Consider the following 22,082-nt stretch of genomic DNA (forward strand, 5'->3'; position numbering starts at 1 on the left):
AATCCGCTCCTGCTTTCTCCTGACCATCAGAGATGCAATGGTCCTTAGGGGGACATTTACTAAGCAGTGATAAGAGCGGAGAAGTGAGCCAGTGAAGAAGTTGCCCATGGCAACCTATCAGCACTGAAGTAACATCTATAATTTGCATACTATAAAATTATACAGAGCTCCTGATTGGTTGATGGGACAACTTCTCCACTGGCTCACTTCTCCACTCTTATCACTGCTTAGTAAATGTCTCCCTAAGCGAGTTAGCAAGCTGTATTCTCACAAACATATAGAGGGATGGCCCTAGACGGGTGTAGTACGGCTGACCGGCGGTCGGTCACATGAATACCACCCCCCTAGACTGCACACCCTAACTACATGTAATGAGAGGTGCTACCCTGCTGAGACCTGTAGTGCCACACACAAAGAGGAAGAATGTAGGTGCACTAACAAAATATTACTAATTAGAACTGTAACAAAAGTTTTGCAAGAAATTTGCGCAATTAAATAGAGGTTTTTTTTGTGCATAATCTTGGCCAAAGTTATGGGCTCACCCTCCACGTCCAGGTAACGTCATCAGGTATGTCCCTAACATTTTAAAGGTTCACGTCTAGGGCGTGGGACACCCCTAAGCCAGCCCAAACAAACCACCCAAGGCACCACAGAACTGAGATATAACTAGTGGAGTGTTTATGTTAGATAAGTGAGAGCAGCTACTATGTGTGTACGGCGCTTTATAGGGGTGAAAGATAAATGTGTGAAACATGTTACATGGATAACACAAGCAGAGTGCTATAAAGTGCTAAAATAAGTGTTACATTGTGATGCCTTGAAGCAGCCCTGCAAAGCATTCTCATAAACATCAGGCCTGATTCTGAGTGGCCTGCAGCAACCCTTATTGGTGACCGTCCATCTGCGAGTTTATGCAAATGGTCTGCAAGCTCCTCCCTTGTGTACATAGGTGCGGCTGAATGTGCAAGGTGTGACACGCCCACTTTTAGTGTTCACGCACGCAGTAATTGGGGTATCTAGGAGCGCCCATCACTTTTCCACAGCATTTGTGATACTGTCTGAGCTGATTGCAGCAGCACCTTTGTGTCTGTCGGGGGTTCTCACAAATTTTTGCATTGGGTGTGAATTGCGTGTCGCAGAGAATCCGTCCCTTTGTCTCCGGCCCTCTATTGTGCATAAGCGATGGATACGTATTACGATAAAACCCCAAATACACACAGATGTAGCCATCTTCAGCTTTAATTTTATTAATTCCTACACACACGCGTGTCCTAGTTGCGGGCACACTAGTCGCACCCGCAATGCGGACACATTGCACAAAGCTGAGCGTGGCGGCTTACATCTGTAAAACACGTTGCATTATTATTATTAATATTTAATATTTCACAATGATGATTTATAACAGACCCCCCCCTCCCCCTCTATCTCCACCTTTTCTTCAACCCCTGCAATCATTTATTATTTTTCATATAAGTTGTGAGAATAGAACCTTCCAGGTGGCTGCCTAATCTATTTAGTCTGTTAGTCCAGGCGCCTGACGGAAATAACATGCTGTTCTTGTCTTAAAATAAATGTTCAGATCCTTCAAAGTCTCATTGCAGAGCTACAGTATATTGTGATCGTGTTATTACCACCGCTGATACATCTGTACTTACCATTTTTGTCTATCGGTGGATACTGAAAACTTTTCTTCATCTCCTCTAAGGTCAGACCACGGCCGGGGGTAGCGTCACTGCTGCACAATCGCAATGGAAAATAAAAACAGATCAAACATTTCCATAAAGAACATTGGAAACTTAAGTTTACTTTCTAACAAGTGAAGAAAGCCGCAGAGATATCTATCTGCGCAGAAGTTTATAGTTGTTGTTAACCCTGTTTGCAAAGTCTACTTTTACTGTGACCTAGTGCAGTCAGATCTACATATTCTGTACTTAATATAAGGAATACGGAGGGCAACATTCAATCAGGTCAGTTTGCAGAAGGCAAGAGGGCAGAAAGGAGAAGTGTTACAGGTGGAGGCAATCCCTGACACCTTCACCCCCATCCCCCCCAGTCTTTGGTGCCCCTGCAAATTGTCTCTCTACACATGCTTCCAGCCTGCTCCCCGGGTAGTGAGAGAGAGAGATTGGACCAGCAGTTTGGCGCAACTTATACTTGCAACTTACAAGTGCACTGCTCATCCAACTACTTTAATTGCCGGTCGGTAACCTGGCACATACATACACCCGTTTACAACTTCCACACTGTTCCTATGTATGGTTGATTTGCAGTGACTTTGTGCTGCAGATGCACTAAAGCCTTTGGAGAGGAATAAAGTGGAGAGAGATAAAGTACCAGCCAATCAGTTCCTAACTGACAAGCAGAGCCGGCCCTAACCAATATGATGCCCTAGGCAAGATTTTGGCTGGTGCCCCCTAGCACCACCGCTGGTTCCGCCTCTGACTTTGCACCTCTTTCCCAGCACCATCACCCCTCATCCATAGCAGTCCTTATTTTGGTGTTTGTACCCCATATATTTTAAATAGGAACAGTTCGCACATTTGGCGCACAGCCCAAAAAGGGGTGTGTTTTTACTGGCAAGGGGCATCGCCCAAACAATAGTAACCCCAATTCCAATTACGCCACACAATACTGCAACTTTATTCACATTTGATCATGCGATAGTGTCCATAATTCATATTACATCCCACAGTAGTATCACTTTACGTTACTCCTCACAGTAGAGCCCCTTATTCACATTACATCACACTGAATTGCTCCTTATTCACATTACACCACACCCTATTGCTCTTTATTCTCATTAGATGACACAGTAGTGCCCTTTCTATATGCAATGCCACATGGTAGAGCACATTATACACATAATGCCACACATTAGTAATGCATTTATACACAATTCCACACAGTAATGCCCCTTACACATATGAGACACATTAATGTCCTTATAAACATAATGCACCTTACACATATACCGCAGATTAATGCCCTTATACACATAATGACACATAGTGCCCCTACACATTTGCTGCACATTATTAGTGCCCCTATACACATAATGACACACAAAGTACCCCTTACACATATGTTGCACATTATTAATGCATTTTTACATGACACACATAATGCTGCTTACACATATTCTGAACACTACTGCACAACCAACCCACTCACATGCACACAGCACTCACACTGCCACTAACACTGTGACCTCTGCCTCTGCTTGGATACAGATGTGTCCTCACAAATCTTGCCTCAATGCTAACGTCGGGCATACCTTTTTATTTTTTTATTTTATTTTTATGAAAATGCATCTTATTTTGCATTGCTATGTGGCTAGGATGCACAAGCAGCTTCTGCTGATTAAACTGATATGCAGCATGCCTATATACTGTGTGAGACTGTGGCTGTATCTGCATATGAAATGCTACACACAGAATATAGGCATGCTGCATATCATTTTAATCAGAAGAAGCTGCTGATGCCCTAGGCAATTGCCTAGTTTGCCTATGCCTATGGCCGGCTCTGCTGACAAGGCTTAGTAAATCTGCCAGCAACTACACCACATTCTCTCTCTCTAAGGTTTGATAACGCTCCCCTTTGTCCCAGTAACATGTAGACAGACACAGTAAAAGACCATTCTGCCTGTGTCTGTACAGCTATTGATGTATACAGTATTGATCTCTGTATGTTGTATTACCAGGCAGTACCTGTTTAATAATGTAACAGCAGACGGACGGACACACGCAGTCTTATTCCCTCTTGTATAAATATTTTATCAGCTTTTGTGCTATCAAGTTGCTGTTATTTTTCTCTGTGGGCGACAAGCAGTCAGTGTGATGGGGCCGGAGCACCGTCCTCGTCTGCTAGAGGGGTTATCGGCATTTTCCAGGTAAGGTAACCCCTAATCCTCCTTCTTCCTCACCCTCTCAGATGGCAGAACTTTGCCCGGGGATGTGACAGATAAAATGTATACTCCTGTCGCCAGCTAGTCAGCAACTGCACTCCGCATATTACAGGCACCTGGCAATTATAGAGGGGCTTCCGGAGCTGTAACACCTGTCGCCAGCTAGTCAGCACCTGCACTCAGCATATTACAGGCACCTGGCAATTATAGAGGGGCTTCTGGAGCTCTAACCCCTGTCGCCAGCTAGTCAGCAACTGCACTCCGCATATTACAGGCACCTGGCAATTATAGAGCGGCTTCTGGAGCTGTAACACCTGTCGCCAGCTAGTCAGCAACTGCACTCAGCATATTACAGGCACCTGGCAATTATAGAGCGGCTTCTGGAGCTGTAACACCTGTCGCCAGCTAGTCAGTACCTGCACTCAGCATATTACAGGCACCTGGCAATTATAGAGGGGCTTCCGGAGCTGTAACTCCTGTCGCCAGCTAGTCAGCACCTGCACTCAGCATATTACAGGCAGCTGGCAATTATAGAGGGGCTTCTGGAGCTGTAACACCTGTCGCCAGCTAGTCAGCACCTGCACTCAGCATATTACAGGCACCTGGCAATTATAGAGGGGCTTCCGGAGCTGTAACTCCTGTCGCCAGCTAGTCAGCACCTGCACTCAGCATATTACAGGCAGCTGGCAATTATAGAGAGGCTTCTGGAGCTGTAACACCTGTCGCCAGCTAGTCAGCACCTGCACTCAGCATATTACAGGCACCTGGCAATTATAGAGCGGCTTCTGGAGCTGTAACACCTGTCGCCAGCTAGTCAGCAACTGCACTCAGCATATTACAGGCACCTGGCAATTATAGAGCGGCTTCTGGAGCTGTAACACCTGTCACCAGCTAGTCAGCACCTGCACTCAGCATATTACAGGCAGCTGGCAATTATAGAGGGGCTTCTGGAGCTGTAACACCTGTCGCCAGCTAGTCAGCACCTGCACTCAGCATATTACAGGCAGCTGGCAATTATAGAGGGGCTTCTGGAGCTGTAACACCTGTCGCCAGCTAGTCAGCAACTGCACTCAGCATATTACAGGCACCTGGCAATTATAAAGGAGTTTCCGGAGCTGTAACACCTGTCGCCAGCTAGTCAGCACCTGCACTCAGCATATTACAGGCACCTGGGAATTATAGAGCGGCTTCTGGAGCTGTAACTCCTGTCGCCAGATAGTCAGCACCTGCACTCCGCATATTACAGGCACCTGGGAATTATAGAGCGGCTTCCGGAGCTGTAACACCTGTCGCCAGCTAGTCAGCACCTGCACTCAGCATATTACAGGCACCTGGCAATTATAGAGCGGCTTCTGGAGCTGTAACACCTGTCGCCAGATAGTCAGCACCTGCACTCAGCATATTACAGGCACCTGGCAATTATAGAGCGGCTTCTGGAGCTGTAACACCTGTCGCCAGCTAGTCAGCAACTGCACTCAGCATATTACAGGCACCTGGCAATTATAGAGGGGCTTCTGGAGCTGTAACACCTGTCGCCAGCTAGTCAGCACCTGCACTCAGCATATTACAGGCACCTGGCAATTATAGAGGGGCTTCTGGAGCTGTAACACCTGTCGCCAGCTAGTCAGCACCTGCACTCAGCATATTACAGGCACCTGGCAATTATAGAGGGGCTTCTGGAGCTGTAACACCTGTCGCCAGCTAGTCAGCACCTGCACTCAGCATATTACAGGCACCTGGCAATTATAGAGCGGCTTCTGGAGCTCTAACCCCTGTCGCCAGCTAGTCAGCAACTGCGCTCAGCATATTACAGGCAGCTGGCAATTATAGAGGGGCTTCTGGAGCTCTAACCTCTGTCGCCAGCTAGTCAGCACCTGCACTCCGCATATTACAGGCACCTGGCAATTATAGAGGGGCTTCTGGAGCTCTAACCCCTGTCGCCAGCTAGTCAGCACCTGCACTCAGCATATTACAGGCAGCTGGCAATTATAGAGGGGCTTCTGGAGCTCTAACCCCTGTCGCCAGCTAGTCAGCACCTGCACTCAGCCTATTACAGGCAGCTGGCAATTATAGAGGGGCTTCTGGAGCTCTAACCCCTGTCGCCAGCTAGTCAGGAACAGCTATAGAGGGGCTTCTGGAGCTGTAACCCCTGTCGCCAGCTAGTCAGGAACAATTATAGAGGGGCTTCTGGAGCTCTAACCCCTGTCGCCAGCTAGTCAGGAACAATTATAGAGGGGCTTCTGGAGCTCTAACCCCTGTCGCCAGCTAGTCAGGAACAATTATAGAGGGGCTTCTTGAGCTCTTGAGGGTGGAACAGAAATTGTCCAGAATAATTTTCAGAACTTCCAAGACTCATTTCTGGGAATACGTCTGATGCATTTCGCTAGTACATGGCAGGTAAGTAATATTTACTTCCTCTGAAGGTTTCCGTTTAGATTTAGTTTAATACCGGCATAAAGACAGATGCAAATATAAATTAAGGAATTAAATTAGCAATTACTAAATTACTACTGATTTTTTTTTTATGGAAGACCAGGGTCCTACCAACATGAATCCATAACAATCACAGGGCAAGCAAACTGTGACCCTTCCGCTATTGTAGAATGATGCCTTTAGATGTAAAGGCATGCTGAGATTTGTAGTTCTGCAACAGACAGAGAGTTGACGACTGGATAAAACTGTAGAATATTCTGTGTAGGTAACTGTCCCTCATTGTCAGTGACATTGTCTGAGGTTTTGGAGAATTGTCCAGCAACATGTTTATCCTATTCCGTGTCCCTGTTCTTTGTATGTAATGTAACATGCAATGTTACTATATGATCTCATACTATGGGGGGTTAATACTGATGTAAACAGTTTACAATGGAAATACAATGACAGTATAATTGAAAACTAGTAATAAATGACAATAGGGATCATAGGGATTTATTTACTAAGCCTTGGATGGAGATAAAGTCAATGAAGATAAAGTACCAGCCAATCAGCTCATAACTGTCATTATTGAAACACAGCCTGTGACATGACAGTAAGGAGCTGATTGGCTGGTACTTTATCTCCATCCAAGGCTTAGTAAATAGTCCCCATAGTTCAGTATAGTCTGCCTAGACAGGAAAGTGCATGACATACTCAGCTGCAATGGGTTCTTGCAAATTAGATTTAAATGTTGCTAAATACACTAATTGTACTATTCATTTTAGTTCTGTATACTAAGAAGCAGCTATGGTGGTTATTCCGAGTTGTTCGCTCGTTGCCGATTTTCGCAACGGAGCGATTAAGGCAAAAATGCGCATGCGCATGGTACGCAGTGCGCATGCACTAAGTAATTTAGCACAAAACTTAGTAGATTTACTCACGTCCGAACTAAGAATTTTCATCGTTGAAGTGATCGGAGTGTGATTGACAGGTAGTGGGTGTTTCTGGGCAGAAACTGACCGTTTTCTGGGAGTGTGCGGAAAAACGCAGGCGTGCCAGGATAAAACGCGGGAGTGTCTGGAGAAACGGGGGAGTGGCTGGCCGAACGCAGGGTGTGTTTGTGACGTCAAACCAGGAACGAAACGGGCTGAGCTGATCGCAGTGTAGGAGCAGGAGCGGATCTTGGTGTGGGCAAGCAGTGCCTTTGCCCGGGGCGCTGCGGCCTGGGGGCGCGGCCGCAGTCACCCCGCAGGCACCGCCACCTGCCCGCACCCCGCTCCACGGCTGCCGTGGGCTGTGTGGGCGTCCGCTGCAGCCGGCTCCAGGCACAGACACTAGAGGTCGTTATTGACCTCTAGTGTCTGTGCGGACAGTGGCGTAACTACTGCCCCCGCAGCCCTCGCGGTGGCTTGGGGGAGAGGGGCTGCGGGGGCACCACTGATTTACAGCAGACTGACATGCGGACGAGCGTCCGCATGTCAGTCTGCAGTCTCCTTCCCTCCGCCGCTTTTTGGAGGGACACAGAGGGCACAGCGCGCCTCCCTGTGTCCCTCCTGCTGCATCATCTCCGGCGGCCGCGGGTCTAATAGGAGAAAGTGCCGTCCGTGAGCTCTAATTGGCTCACGAACCGGCACTTCCCCCTATTAGACCCGCGGCCGCCGGAGATGATGCAGCAGGAGGGACACAGGAGAGGTGAGCTGTGCCCTCCGTGTCCCTCCAAAAAGCGGGGGGGGGGGGGGGGGGATATCTGGCACTGGGGGGAATATCTGGCACAGGGGCATATATGGCACTGGGGGGAATATCTGGCACTGGGGCATATATGGCACTGGGGGGGGCATATCTGGCACTGGGGGGAATATCTGGCACTGGGGGGAATATCTGGCACTGGGGGGGAATATCTGGCACTGGGGGGGAATATCTGGCACTGGGGGCATATATGGCACGGGGGAATATCTGGCACTGGGGGCATATATGGCACTGGGGGGGAATATCTGGCACTGGGGGCATATTTGGCACTGGGGGGGAATATATGGCACTGTGGGCATATGTGGCACTGGGGGGCATATGTGGCACTGGGGGGGAATATATGGCACTGGGGGCATATATGGCACTGGGGGGGAATATATGGCACTGGGGGCATATATGGCACTGGGGGGGGGGAATATCTGGCACTGGGGGCATATATGGCACGGGGGGAATATCTGGCACTGGGGGCATATATGGCACTGGGGGGGAATATCTGGCACTGGGGGCATATATGGCACTGGGGGCATATATGGCACTGGGGGAATATATGGCACTGGGGGAATATATGGCACTGGGGGCATATCTGGCACTGGGGGCATATGTGGCACTGGGGGGGAATATCTGGCACTGGGGGCATATGTGGCACTGGGGGGTATATGTGTACCTGGCACATGGGGGGGGGGGGGCTATATTTGGCACTGGGGCATGTGAGTACCTGGCACCGTGGGGGAATATCTGGCACTGGGGACATATGTGGCACTGGGAGCACAGCCCTAGCAACAAGGACTACCTCCTAGCAACGAGCATGACACCCAGTGCATGAAACACCTGGCAACGAGCATGACACCCAGTGCATGAAACACCTGGCAACGAGCATGACACCCAGTGCATGAAACCCCTGGCAACGAGCATGACACCCTGAGCATGAAAACCCCTGGCACCGTGCATGGAACCAAGAGCATGAAACCCCTGGCAACGAGCATGACACCCAGTGCATGAAACCCCTGACAACGAGCAGGTAATTGAAAAGTAATTAGAAGCCTTACTGTAGGACTTAATGTGTAATGGGCATTACGGTGTATGGTATACTATATCGCGGGCATTGTGATATGTGGTATAATGTCTCAGGGTCATTGCAGTGTGTGGCATAATGTATCACGGACATTGCGGTGTGTGTCATAATGTGTCACAGACATTGTATGTGCTATAATGTATCAGGGGCATTGCAGTGTGTAGCATAATGTATAACGGGCATTGCGATTCCTGTCATAATGTGTCACAGGCATTACGTTGTGTGGCATAATGTGTCACAGGCATTACGGTGTATGGCATAATGTGTCGGGGGCATTATGGTGTGTGCATATTGTGTCATGTGCATTATTGTGTGTGGCATAATGTCTAAGGGCCATTGCAGTATGTGGCATAATGTATACTGGGCATTACTATAAGGAGGAAAAATGACAAATAATGTAAGGGGCATGAATCAGGATTATTTTTCTTTCCTGTGGTGGCCAACGTCTGGGCGTGCAGGTTGCAAAACTGGGGTATAAGGTAGTCTTTTCCTGCAATGCCACGCCCCTTTATGCGAAACCACGCCCATTCCAACGAAACCACGCCCCTTTTTTTGCCACGCGCGCCTTCGGCGCGCGCATATTTATCCCTTTCTTTCTCCCAATTATGGAGCATGAAGGGGGGGGGGGGGGGGCGAAGAATTTTTTGGCTTGGGGGAGAAAAATTTCTAGTTACGCCATTGTGTGCGGCGCTATGGGAGAGACGTCATTGACGTCTCTCCCATAGAGAGGAGCGGGCGGCCAGACTGACGGAGCAGCAGCAGCAGCAGAAGAAGCAGTCGGGAAGCAGGAGCGGGGCAGTGGTAAGTATTGTTTTTATTATTTTGTGTGTGTGTGTTTGTAAGCGGCGATAGAGGGCACAGCGACAGGGGGCAAATAAAGAGGGGGCACAGCGACAGGGGGCAAATAAAGAGGGGGCACAACTACTGGGGGCAGATAAAGAGGAGGCACAACTACTGGGGGCAAATAAAGAGGGGGCACAACTACTGGGGGCAAATAAAGAGGGGGCACAACTACTGGGGGCAAATAAAGAGGAGGCACAAACACTGGGGGCACATAAAGAGGAGGCACAAATACTGGGGGCACATAAAGAGGGGGCACAACTACTGGGGGCAAATAAAGAGGAGGCACAAATACTGGGGGCAAATAAAGAGGGGGCACAACTACTGGGGGCAAATAAAGAGGGGGCATATCTACAGGGGCAAATCAACTGGGGGGCACAGCTACTGGGAGCATAACTGGCCACGCCCCTCCCCTCCCCGCACACTAACTGTGGGGGGGGAGCGCCAGTGGAAACTCTCGCACTGGGCGCCACAAGGGGTAGAACCGGCCTTGTGTAGGAGTAAGTCTCGAGCTACTCAGAAACTGCTAAGAATTATTTATTCGCAATTCTACTATGCTAAGATACACTCCCAGAGGGCGGCGGCCTAGCGTGTGCAATGCTGCTAAAAGCAGCTAGCGAGCGAACAACTCGGAATGAGGGCCCATGTACTAAGGAATGATTGTAGTTTATATTTGAACTTGAAGACATAGTTGATGTTAAGTTTTAGCGGTATTGGTGATTATGGGGGTCATTCCGAGTTGATTGCTAGCTGCCGTTGTTAGCTGCGTAGCGATCAGTGAAAAAAATGGCTAATCTGCGCATGCGTATGCACCGCAATGCGCACGCGCGTCATACGGGTACGAAGTCCTTTGTGGTTTTGCACTGGTTCTAGCGACGATGCCAATCGCACAGCCGAACGCAAGAAGATTGACAGGAAGTGGGAGTTTCTGGGTGTCAACTGACCGTTTTCTGGGAGTGTTTGGAAAAACGCAGGCGTGACCGGGCGTTTGCTGGGCGGGTATCTGATGCCATTACCGTGTCACTCGTCGCAGCAATCATCGCACAGGATAAGTAACTACAGGGCTGGTCTTGTTTTGCACAAAATGTGTTTGCAGTCGCTCTGCTGCACAGGCGTTCACACTCCTGCTATGTGAAAATACACTCCCCCGTGGGCGGCGACTATGCGTTTGCACGGCTGCTAAAAACTGCTAGCGAGCGATCAACTCGGAATGACCCCCTATATGTAACCTAATACACATTAGAATGTTCACACCTAGATAACAGGAAACTAAGAGGCTACCTATTAAAATGACGCACACAGAAAGCCACGCAGCGGTAGAAAATATTTTTTGGGGCCAAGTTTCCCCCCTTGTGATATTGGCTGGCAGCGGCAGGCCGAGACTCCCTGCATCAATGGCCACTATTACCGGGTCACGCGCACACTGCGCTGGTTGTGGGCTCGCAGGATCAGATTCAATGAAATAATAATATATAAGACAGCGGAGGTAATCGCACGTCAGCTGTCCTTGCTAATTAGCGATAACGAGCGCAGCAGGCAGGTTCTGGCTGACGCTACAGACACTTGGCAACTTCCAGTGGAGACCTTTAACCACTTAACTGATCATTTCTTCCTTCAAAACCATTCATAAAATTGATTGTTTTTATTTAACATAGTTTTAAAATGTATTGTAATACAGTAAGTATTTACATATTATATTATGTACATCTGCAGAACAGATCTCCTCGTCAAAAACTGGGGGACAAAACCGATTTTAGCTGTCATTTCATTATTACATTCTAGAACATGATAGGCAGAATGTGATTGGTTGCTATAGGCAACGCAGCTGCTTGTCTTTAGTAAATCTGCCCAGGGCCGGATTAAGCCTTCGGGGGTCCCAGGGTACAGGAGAGACCCCACCCCCGAACGTCACCATGGAAATGGAGGCATGTCACGCGTCCACGCCTCCATGACTTGCGTCACGCCCCTGTACACTGTGACGGCCGGCCCCCCCGTGCCCAGGCCGAAACGGAGGCCCAGTCCGTCCCTGCCTAGTGCCCAGCGGCGGCTGTGCAGTAGCAGAGGAAGAGTGCTTCTCTAAAACAGCAAAGTGCAGCAGTGTGCTGCTCCAGCTGGGGGTACCCCTTAGAGAGGGGGGCCCGGGGTACTGTTTCCCTATGCCCCCCCCAAAAAAAATCTGTCTCTGAATCTGCCATTCATTGTCTGGTGTTGTAGGTACCCCTGGTGTAAGTTACACAATAAGGGCGGGATGTATTCAGATACATCGCCGCCCCTCGCAGCGTTGTTGATCGCATATGTACTAACATATGCGATCAATATCGCAATGCGGTGATGAGGCCCCCGCGATACCTGTGAGGTTGTCTGCGGGGGGTCTCCGTCACCTCCCAGGGGTCTCCACACTGCCCGCACGCCGGGAAGCAGCAGCAGGCTGTCTCCGGCGCCTCCCCCTCCCCTGCAGCCGGAAGGACCTCCATCTGCATTGCTAGGGGGAGGAGGAGATTACCTTTCGGTACCAGGGCTACCTGGAGGAAGATATGCTGGGGGGTCGGCGTCTGCGGCGGGGGCGTCTGCAGCGATAAGAAGCCCAAAGGATTCTATAGGGTATCATCATCCAGAGATGCGGATACCCTGGACGGCGAAAAACCGGCGGTGGGGTCTTAGTACATTTGAAAATGCGGTAAAACCCCCGTTTTACCGTGGGTTTTACTGCATTTTTCCTTTAGTACATCCTGCCCTAAATCTCTCCCAAAACATCTGCTGGTCTCCGCTGTGACAGACGCAACGGAGAATCTGCATTTCCAAATGTACAGTTCTTAGGTGTTACCGGTACAATCAGCTTCCGAGCTTCTGATGCTTTTGCAACCACAATGTTTCCACAATGTCAAAAAAGAGACAAAGTGTAATAAATGAGAAAGTTAATTTTGTCAAAGAAAAGAAAAAGCCAGAAAGGAGAACCCTGCACTGTATAAGAATATATTGTGTGGATACATTCATCAGACCATATACGGCGCTGCGTGCTGGGATAGATACCGAGGTCTATTGACTTTAAAAGCTTCATAAAGCTGATGTGAGTATTGTGCTCATGAAGCTACTTTTCACGTCTGCCTTTCCCGATAATGCTTACATTAACCTTGGGTAGAACGCCATTAGTCATGGTGTTACTGTCCTAACGCTCAGCTTACATTTTAATAAAATAAAAAAAGCTGGGTAATCAGCATAAGGTGCCTGAGCGTAAGCAGACAGCGGGAAGTCAGCGCAGCAACCGGTCCCCCATATGTACAGAACTGCATGCCCTCATTGCCGGAGCTGCAGGATATTGCATCCTTTCCCAAGTTGGACTGCAGAGCATTGCCCGTTATATGAGTCTGGTTACTCTCACTGTCACACACAGTATTATCCAAACTGTAGATTATACTGTATAGCACAGCAGTCTCGCTGCGCATCCCTGTACACTGTCATGTTCTAGACCAGGGGTGACCAAACTGCAGACCACAGGCCAAACGCAGGCGCCCACCTGCTGCAATGCGGCCCACTGCAGAATATTACATGCTATACCCAGATTATACTGTATAGCACAGCAGCCTTGCTGTATATTCCTGTACACTGTCATGTTCTAGACCAGGGGTGTCCAATCTGAGGCCCACAGGCCAAATGCAGCCCCCACCTGCTGCAAACTGGCAGGGCCCTCTTTTTGTATGGGCTCAATGGGCAGGTGCCCAAGGGCTGCAGGAGTATAAGGGCTCAAGGCTGATAACTGAGGGTCCCCATTTTCCAGGCGTACCAGATCTTTTGAAAATCGGCCCTGGGGAACTGGAGATATCCTACTTCAAAGCAGTGGTCCCCATCCAAGTCTGTTAATTGCTCTTCCTGGCCGGATAGCTCGGGTTCTGCCTGACTTAGAGTTTTTCTGAGGATATACTCCAAAAGCTGTGACTCCCCCCTTTCAGCGGACACTGGCAGCTTGTCTCTGCTATGCCCAGAACCAGAGATATCAGCCTTCCAGCAGCCGGACCTGCACCAGCTCCACATGCCTGGTATACAGTTTTATATACAGTATTTGTCTACGGATTGCTCTGGCTCCTGAACTCTGATCCCCAAGTCCCCAGTACCTCCTGAAAGGTGTCCCCAGTACCTCCTGAAAGGTGTCCCCAGTACCTCCGGAAAGGTGTCCCCAGTATCTCCTGACAGGTTTCCCCAGTACCTCCTGACAGGTGTCCCCAGTATCTCCTGACAGGTGTCCCCAGTACCTCCTGACAGGTTTCCCCAGTACCTCCTGAAAGGTGTCCCCAGTACCTCCTGACAAGTGTCCCCAGTATCTCCTGACAGGTGTCCCCAGTACCTCCTGACAGGTTTCCCCAGTACCTCCTGAAAGGTGTCCCCAGTATCTCCTGACAGGTGTCCCCAGTACCTCCTGAAAGGTGTCCCCAGTACCTCCTGAAAGGTGTCCCCAGTATCTCCTGACAGGTGTCCCCAGTACCTCCTGAAAGGTGTCCCCAGTATCTCCTGATGGGTGTCCCCAGTACCTCCTGAAAGGTGTCCCCAGTACCTCCTGAAAGGTGTCCCCAGTATCTCCTGATGGGTGTCCCCAGTACCTCCTGAAAGGTGTCCCCAGTACCGCCCCACCGGAAAATGATGAATATTAAGCCCACTCCACTATCCACCCCTCCCCTGTGTATTAAACACCCCCTACCACCCTGGAAGTCATGTACCGGGGGCCCCTTTATTCAGCCTACGGTTTACTGCAGTAAAGGGGTAATTAGCAGAAATTACTGCTCCAGGTCCTACATGCTGATCGGAAGATAGATCACCCCCTACCGCCCGCTGGACATCACAGCTGACACTGATAGCGCCCCCCCCCCCCCCCCCACCCCTACCGCTGGAGCATTGCTTTGTCCAATGGGCCTACACTGCTGTTAAGATGGCCCTGCAAACTGGCCCACTGCAGAATACTGCATTCTATACCCAGATTATACTGTAAAGCACACTGGAGGATACTTACAGTCCACACAATCTGTAGCAATGTAAGGCAGCCGTCTGTGATTATCACACATAGGGGGTCATTCCGAGTTGTTCGCTCGCAAGCTGCTTTTAGCAGCTTTGCACACGCTAAGCCGCCGCCTACTGGGAGTGAATCTTAGCATAGTAAAATTGCGAACGAAAGATTCTCAAAATTGCGATTACACACCTCTTAGCAGTTTCTGAGTAACTTCAACCTTACTCGGCATCTGCGATCAGTTCAGTGCTTGTCGTTCCTGGTTTGACGTCATAAACACACCCAGCGTTCGGCCAGACACTCCTCCGTTTCTCCAGCCACTCCCGCGTTTTTCCCAGAAACGGTAGCGTTTTTTCCCACACGCCCATAAAACGGCCTGTTTCCGCCCAGAAACACCCACTTCCTGTCAATCACACTCCGATCGCCTGAACGAAGAAAAAGCCGTGAGTAAAATACCTAACTGTATAGCAAATTTACTTGGCGCAGTCGCAGTGCGAACATTGCGCATGCGCACTAAGCGGAAAATCGCTGCGATGCGAAAAAATTACCGAGCGTCCAACTCGGAATGACCCCCATTGTGTGATGCAAAAGTCTATACTATTGGAATTGACCTTATTGGTAGATAGTTAGATATAATTTATATATATATATATATATATATATATATATATATATATATACATACACACTAGGTGCTTCATCGCGCCCTACGGGCGCTCTTCACACCGTCGCAAGGGGCTACGCCCCCTTAACCCTTGCATGCCTTTCTGGGGTTCAATATTTGTATTATATGGAGTATTACCTGCATTCCTTTGTTAGTGGTTAAATATTGCACAATGAAAGGGCGTGCGATGGTGAAGGAGGCGCAGCCCCTTGCAACGGTGTGAACAGCACCTGCAGGGCACGATGTACAGAATGTAGCGGGTGCGGGGGGGACTGCGGATGGGGAAGGGTGTCTGTAGATGCTGCGGGTGGAGGGGGGCGGATGCGCGGGGGGGGGCCCGGATGGGGAAGGGTCGGGAGGTGCCGTGGATGGGGGAGGGCCAGAGGAGTGGGGGCTGCAGATGGGGGAGGGGTCCGGAGGCACTGCAGGTGGGGGAGGGGCAGGTGCGGGGATGTTGCGGATGGGTGAAGGGTTACGGAGGTGCTGTGGGATGGGAAGGGGCGGTGGTTCCGGGGTTGAGGTAGGGGGTCTGGTGGCGCCGCGGGTGGGGGAGGGACAGGTGCGGGTGGTGCGGCAGATGGGGAAGGAGGTCCGGAGGTGCTGCAGGTGGTGGAGGGGCGGGTGCGGGGGTGCCGTGGGTGGGGGTGGGTGAGGACCACAGATGGAGGAGGGTGTCTGCAGATGCTGCGGATGGAGGGGGGGCAGGTGTGGGAGGAGACATATATGGGGGTGGATGGTGGAGGGGGTCTGGAGGTGCTGTGGGTGGTGGAGGGTCGAGGGAGTGGGAGCTGCGGGTGGTGTAGGGGTGTGTGGAGGCACAGCGTGTGGGGGAGGGGTGGAGTGCCGCATGTGGTGGAGGGGAAGGTGTGGTGCATTGGGGAGGGGTCTAGAGGCGCTGCCGGTACTGTACCTGCCAAAAAGGTAGTTGGAGGGTATGCAGTAAGAGGGCCAGGACAGGGGTGACAGGGTCAGAACAGGGGTGACAGGGCCAGGACAATGGTGACAGGGTCAGGACAGGGGTGACAGGGTCAGGACAGGGGTGACGGGGCCAGGACAGGGGTGACGGAGCCAGGACAGGGGTGACGGAGCCAGGACAGGGGTGACGGAGCCAGGACAGGGGCGATGGGGCCAGGACAGGGGCGACGGGGCCAGGACAGGGGCGACGGGGCCAGGACAGAAATGACAGGGCCAGGATAAGGGTGACAGCGCCAGGATAAGGGTGACAGGGCCAGGATAAGGGTGACAGGGCCAGGATAAGGGTGACAGGGCCAGGATAGGGATGACAGGGCCAGGATAGGGGTGACAGGGCCAGGATAAGGGTGACAGGGCCAGGATAAGGGTGACAGGGCCAGGATAAGGGTGACAGGGCCAGGATAAGGATGACAGGGCCAGGACAGGGGCGACGGGGCCAGGACAGAAATGACAGGGACAGGATAGGGGTGGCAGGGCTGGGGTAGGGGCGGCAGGACCAGGACAGGGGTGACAGGGCCAGGACAAGGGTGACAGGGCCAGGATAAGGGTGACAGGGCCAGGATAGGAGTGACAGGGCCAGGATAGGAGTGACAGGGCCAGGATAAGGATGACAGGGCAAGGCCAGGGGTGACAGGGCCAGGACAGGGGCGACGGGGCCAGGACAGAAATGACAGGGACAGGATGGGGGTGGCAGGGATGGGGTAGGGGCGGCAGGACCAGGACAGGGGTGACAGGGCCAGGATAGGGTTGACAGGGCAAGCACAGGGGTGACAGGGCCAGGATAGGGGTGACAGGGCCAGGATAAGGGTGACAGGGCCAGCATAAGGGTGACAGGGCCAGCATAAGGGTGACAGGGCCAGGATAGGGGTGACAGGGCCAGGATAAGGGTGACAGGGCAAGGCCAGGGGTGACAGGGACATGACAGAACACAGGGCACGGAAGAGATTGGTATTAGGGACAGAGCAGTGGTGACAGACAGATGTGTATTACCGGAGTCACTGCTGCTGGCTGCTGCTGTTCCACTCCAACCTGTTGGGATCTGCTGCTGGTGGAGACTTGGCATGGCTGACTCTCTCAGGCTGAAGTCCTGCTTTCTCTGCCTGCCCGCATCCCTCCCCCCCTCCTCAGTCACACACCGCGGACCTGGCGCAGCTGCCGGGCGCTGTGGTAAGGGGAGACTGGGAGTGACTGGTTAGCCCCCAGGAGACGCTGCGGCTGGAGGGAGGAGGGGGTCATAGCACGCACGCGGCGCGGACCTCACGGCTGCCGGGCACTGTGGTAAGGGGAGACTGGGAGTGACTGGTTATCCCCCAGCAGACTCTGCGGCTGGAGGGAGGAGTGGGTCGGAGCCTGCAAGCAGCTCGGATTTCTGCAGCGCTACCCGCCAGCTAAAGTGTGAGAAGGAGCTGGGCGCACCTCACTGTGGGTGGCAGCGCTGCAGTTAGCGGTGGGGTTGCCGGGGCTGGAGATAACAGAGGCAGTACGGAACCTGCACAGCGGCAGGTGCCCCACAAAACAGCAGCTAAGAAGCGTGGAGTGTGCCAGAAAGTGACGCTCCTCCGCGCCAGAGAGCCCCTGCTGAGTATGCTGATGTGGGGGGTCAAGCACACAGTGAGCCGGTGCCCGTCTGTCTGTACGGCATACCCCCTCACACACCCCCATACCTCCCAACTGTCCTGATTTTCGCGGCACAGTCCCATTTTTTTGGGTCTGTCCCGCTGTCCCACCCGCGGGTCGCAGTGTCCCGTGGTGGTGGTGGTGGTGGTGGGGGGGGGCAGTTGGGAAGCTCCTGTACTCGCTGTTCTGCTTAGCAGAGCAGCGGTGAATAGACGCTGTGCGCATAGCGTCTATTTAGTGGAGACAGAGGGAGAGGGGGCATCAGGGGGTACGGGGTGGGGGGGGGGGGGCGGCAGCAGAGCCGGATTAAGGGGGGAGGCAGGGGGTACATATCCCGAGCCCCACAGTTTTAGGGGGCCCCCTGGCTGGAGTAGCTCTGTCCCAGCCAGAGCCGGCCATAGGCATAGGCAAACTAGGCAATTGCCTAGGGCATTTGATATGCCTAGGGGCATCATCAGCTTCTGCTGATTAAAATGATATCCGACATGCCTATATTCTGTATGTAGCATTTCATATGCAGATACAGCCACAGTCTCACACAGTATATTGGCATGCTGCATATCAGTTTAATCAGCAGAAGCTGCTTGTGCATCCTAGCCACATAGCAATGCAAATAAGATGCATTTTCATAAAAAAAAGTGCCCGACGTTAGCATTGATGCAAGATTTATGAGGACACATCTGTAGCCAAGCAGAGGCAGAGGTCACAGTGTTAGTGGAAGTGTGAGTGCTGTGTGCATGTGAGAGGGTTGGTTGTGCAGTAGTGTTCAGAATATGTGTAAGGAGCATTATGTGTGTCATGTAAAAATGCATTAATAATGTGCAACATATGTGTAAAGGGCCACTATGTGTGTCATTAAGTGTATAAGGGCATTAATAATGTGCGGCATATGTGTAACAGGGTACTAATGTATGTGTGTCATTATGTGTATAGGGGCACTAATAATGTGCAGCAAATGTGTAGGAGGCACTATGTGTGTCATTATGTGTATAAGGGCATTAATAATGTGTGGCATATGTGTAAGGGACATTATGTGTAAAAGGGCATTAATAAAGGTTGTCATAATGTGTAAGGTGCATTATGTTTATAAGGACATTAATGTGTCTCATATGTGTAAGGGGCATTACTGTGTGGAATTGTGTATAAATGCATTACTAATGTGTGGCATTATGTGTATAAGGTGCTCTACTATGTGGCGTTGCAAATAGAAAGGGCACTACTGTGTCGTCTAATGTGAATAAAGAGCAATAAGGTGTGGTGTAATGTGAATAAGGAGCAATTCAGTGTGATGTAATATGAATAATGGGCTCTACTGTGAGGAGTAACGTTTATAAGGTAAAGTGATACTACTGTGGGATGTAATATGAATTATGGACACTATCGCAAGATAAAATGTGAATAAAGTTGCAGTACTGTGTGGCGTAATTGGAATTGGGGTTACTATTGTGTGGCCATGTCCCTTCCCAGCAAGAAGATGCCCCTTTTTGGGCTGTGCGTCAAATGTGCGAACTGTTCCTATTTAAAATATAGGGGGTACAAGGACTGCTATGGGTGAGGGGTGATGGTGCTGGGAAAGAGGTGCAAGGTCAGAGGCAGACCTATTGGATAGGGCCGGCTCTGGTCCCAGCTCTGAAGCTCCCCTGTCTTTCCACCAACAGCAGCAGCATTGTGCTACAGTCAGCACACGCTGCTGCATGTTGGCAGGTCTGTGGTGCTGCTTTCTTCTGCCTGTGCAGGTGTGTAGGGGGGAGCGACCACCCCCTCTGGATTTACCCCTAGCTAGGGGGCCAAAATCTCATAAAAAAAAAAAACACTATTTCCGGAATTTGCATAAGGGGGCATGGCCACGTGGGCCATGATTAGGCCACGCCCCAAACCCGCAGCAGGCACAGCAATTAGATAGGGCCACCCTGTCTCAAGTGCCCTGGGCCCCCCGGACTCATAATCCGCCCCTGGGGGCATGCCAGCAGCTCACAGAGCTCTGGGCATGCCCACTCAATGACGAAAATGGGGCGTGGCTTGCGGTCGTGGGTCCTCCTGCTAAGACACGCCCCTTTCGTCGGTCACGCCCCTTTTCACCGCTCGTGTGTCCCTCCTTCTGCCTGAAGAAAGCTGGGAGGTATGCACCCCTGCCTGTTCCATGCCCATACCATCTGCTTCTGCTCCTAGTCTCCTATAGATTTGCCCAGATCTATGACTCATTTGACTAACTCCGCCCAGTGTTGTGACTCCACCCAGCATTAGCAAATGAGGCACAAAGTCACAGATCTGGCCTAATATATATAGGAGATATATATATCTCCTATATAATAGCCCTGTGAGTCTGTGTCTGGGTCTCTAACGCTGGGAGTGGCTAGGAGCTCTCATTGGGTTAGTGGCAGGTCTATCACACCCAGTCCACAGCTGATTGGGTGAGAAACGCCCTCCCACACAGGTTACATCCAATGGGAGGCTCTGCCCTTTGCCTGCTGTGTTTTCACAGAGCAGGATTAGCAATGGGACTGATGGAGCTGCAGCTCCAGCCCCACACCCCAAAATAGTCCCACTGCATCTGCAGCACCATACCCTCCAACACTTTACACATAAACATTGATACACATTCGAAAAGGGGGCGTGGCCACGGGCACAGCGCCATGGCCACGCCCCTTTTGCTATACTTCCAATGGAAGCTTGGAGAGTCAAAAAACGGTACAGACCATAAAAAAAAGGTCCTGTACCTGCCAAAAAGGTGCAGCTGGAGGGTATGCCACTGCAGCAAGTCTCTGCTGTAGATAGGGGGGGGGAACAATCCTTTTACTGCAGCGTCCTATGGGGGTCATTCCAAGTTGATCGCTAGCTGCATTTGTTCGCTGTGCAGCGATCAGGCAAAAACTCTGCACTTCTGCGCATGCGTATGCAGCGCAATGCGCACGTGCGGCTTACTATTACAACAAACAATGTAGTTTTACACAGGGTCTAGCGATGCTTTTCAGTCGCACAGGCAGCCGCAGAGTGATTGACAGGAAGAGGGCGTTTCTGGGTGTCAACTGACCGTTTTCAGGGAGTGTTCGGAAAAACGTAGGCGTGGCAGGGCGAACGCAGGGCGTGTTCATGATGTCAAATCAGGAACTGAATGGTCTGAAGTGATTGCAAGCGCTGAGTAGGTCTGAAGCTACTCTGAAACTGCACACATTTTTTTTGTACCCGCTCTCCGATCCTTTCGTTCGCACTTCTGCTAAGCTAAAATACACTCCCAGTGGGCGGCGGCATAGCGTTTGCACGGCTGCTAAAAACTGCTAGCGAACAATCAACTCGGAATGACCACCAATGTCTTGCTGCCAGCCCACCTGCCCCCTCCACCAGCAACAATCCCCACTCCCTAGCCGCCCGCAGGTGGAACAAAAGCTGCTGCGGCCACCGGCATCGATGTGTATGAAAGCGGCGCAGCGGTAGACTTTCATAGCCCTCCCTGCGCCGCATACTCTCTGAGCCCCGAACCCTGCTCTGCGTGTGATGTCACAGAAGTGCCTCCCCACCACAGCCGCACCCAGATCCCTGACTCCGCAACACAGCACCTGGGCTGCCGGCCTGGAAGCCCCGAGATGGTTAATGTAGCGGATAGAGTGGGTGATATCGCGGAGGGTAATGTATGGACGCTGAATCAATGTAAAAGGTGACAGTGCTGTGCAGTGCAGTGGGTGTGCAGTCTGGGCTGGTGCTAGAGTGTTCGGCGCACCCCTGCAAACTATAAATTTGCACCCTCGCATACTTTACAAATGCACAGCGCACATAATAACCCCTGTAGTAGACACTTACACATGTAATGCCCCCTGTACCAGATACGCTTACACATGTAATGCCCCCTGAACCAGTGACGCTTACA

The 22,082-nt window shown here is 51.2% G+C and overlaps 1 protein-coding gene across 4 annotated transcripts in view; it reads right to left on the bottom strand.

The window, feature by feature from the left end:
* The window catches only part of TNNI3K (TNNI3 interacting kinase), a 308,028-nt gene that overhangs the window by 3,176 nt on the left and 282,770 nt on the right, over positions 1–22,082 (bottom strand). For all 4 annotated transcript variants that reach the window (XM_063939083.1, XM_063939082.1, XM_063939084.1 and 1 more), the window contains one exon: positions 1,656–1,735. In XM_063939083.1, coding sequence (XP_063795153.1) covers positions 1,656–1,735 — 80 coding nt within the window. The remainder of the gene's footprint in view (positions 1–1,655; positions 1,736–22,082) is intronic.

This window comes from Pseudophryne corroboree, chromosome 9, assembly GCF_028390025.1.
Source record: "Pseudophryne corroboree isolate aPseCor3 chromosome 9, aPseCor3.hap2, whole genome shotgun sequence".
In the NCBI taxonomy this organism is placed as follows: Eukaryota; Metazoa; Chordata; class Amphibia; order Anura; family Myobatrachidae; genus Pseudophryne; species Pseudophryne corroboree.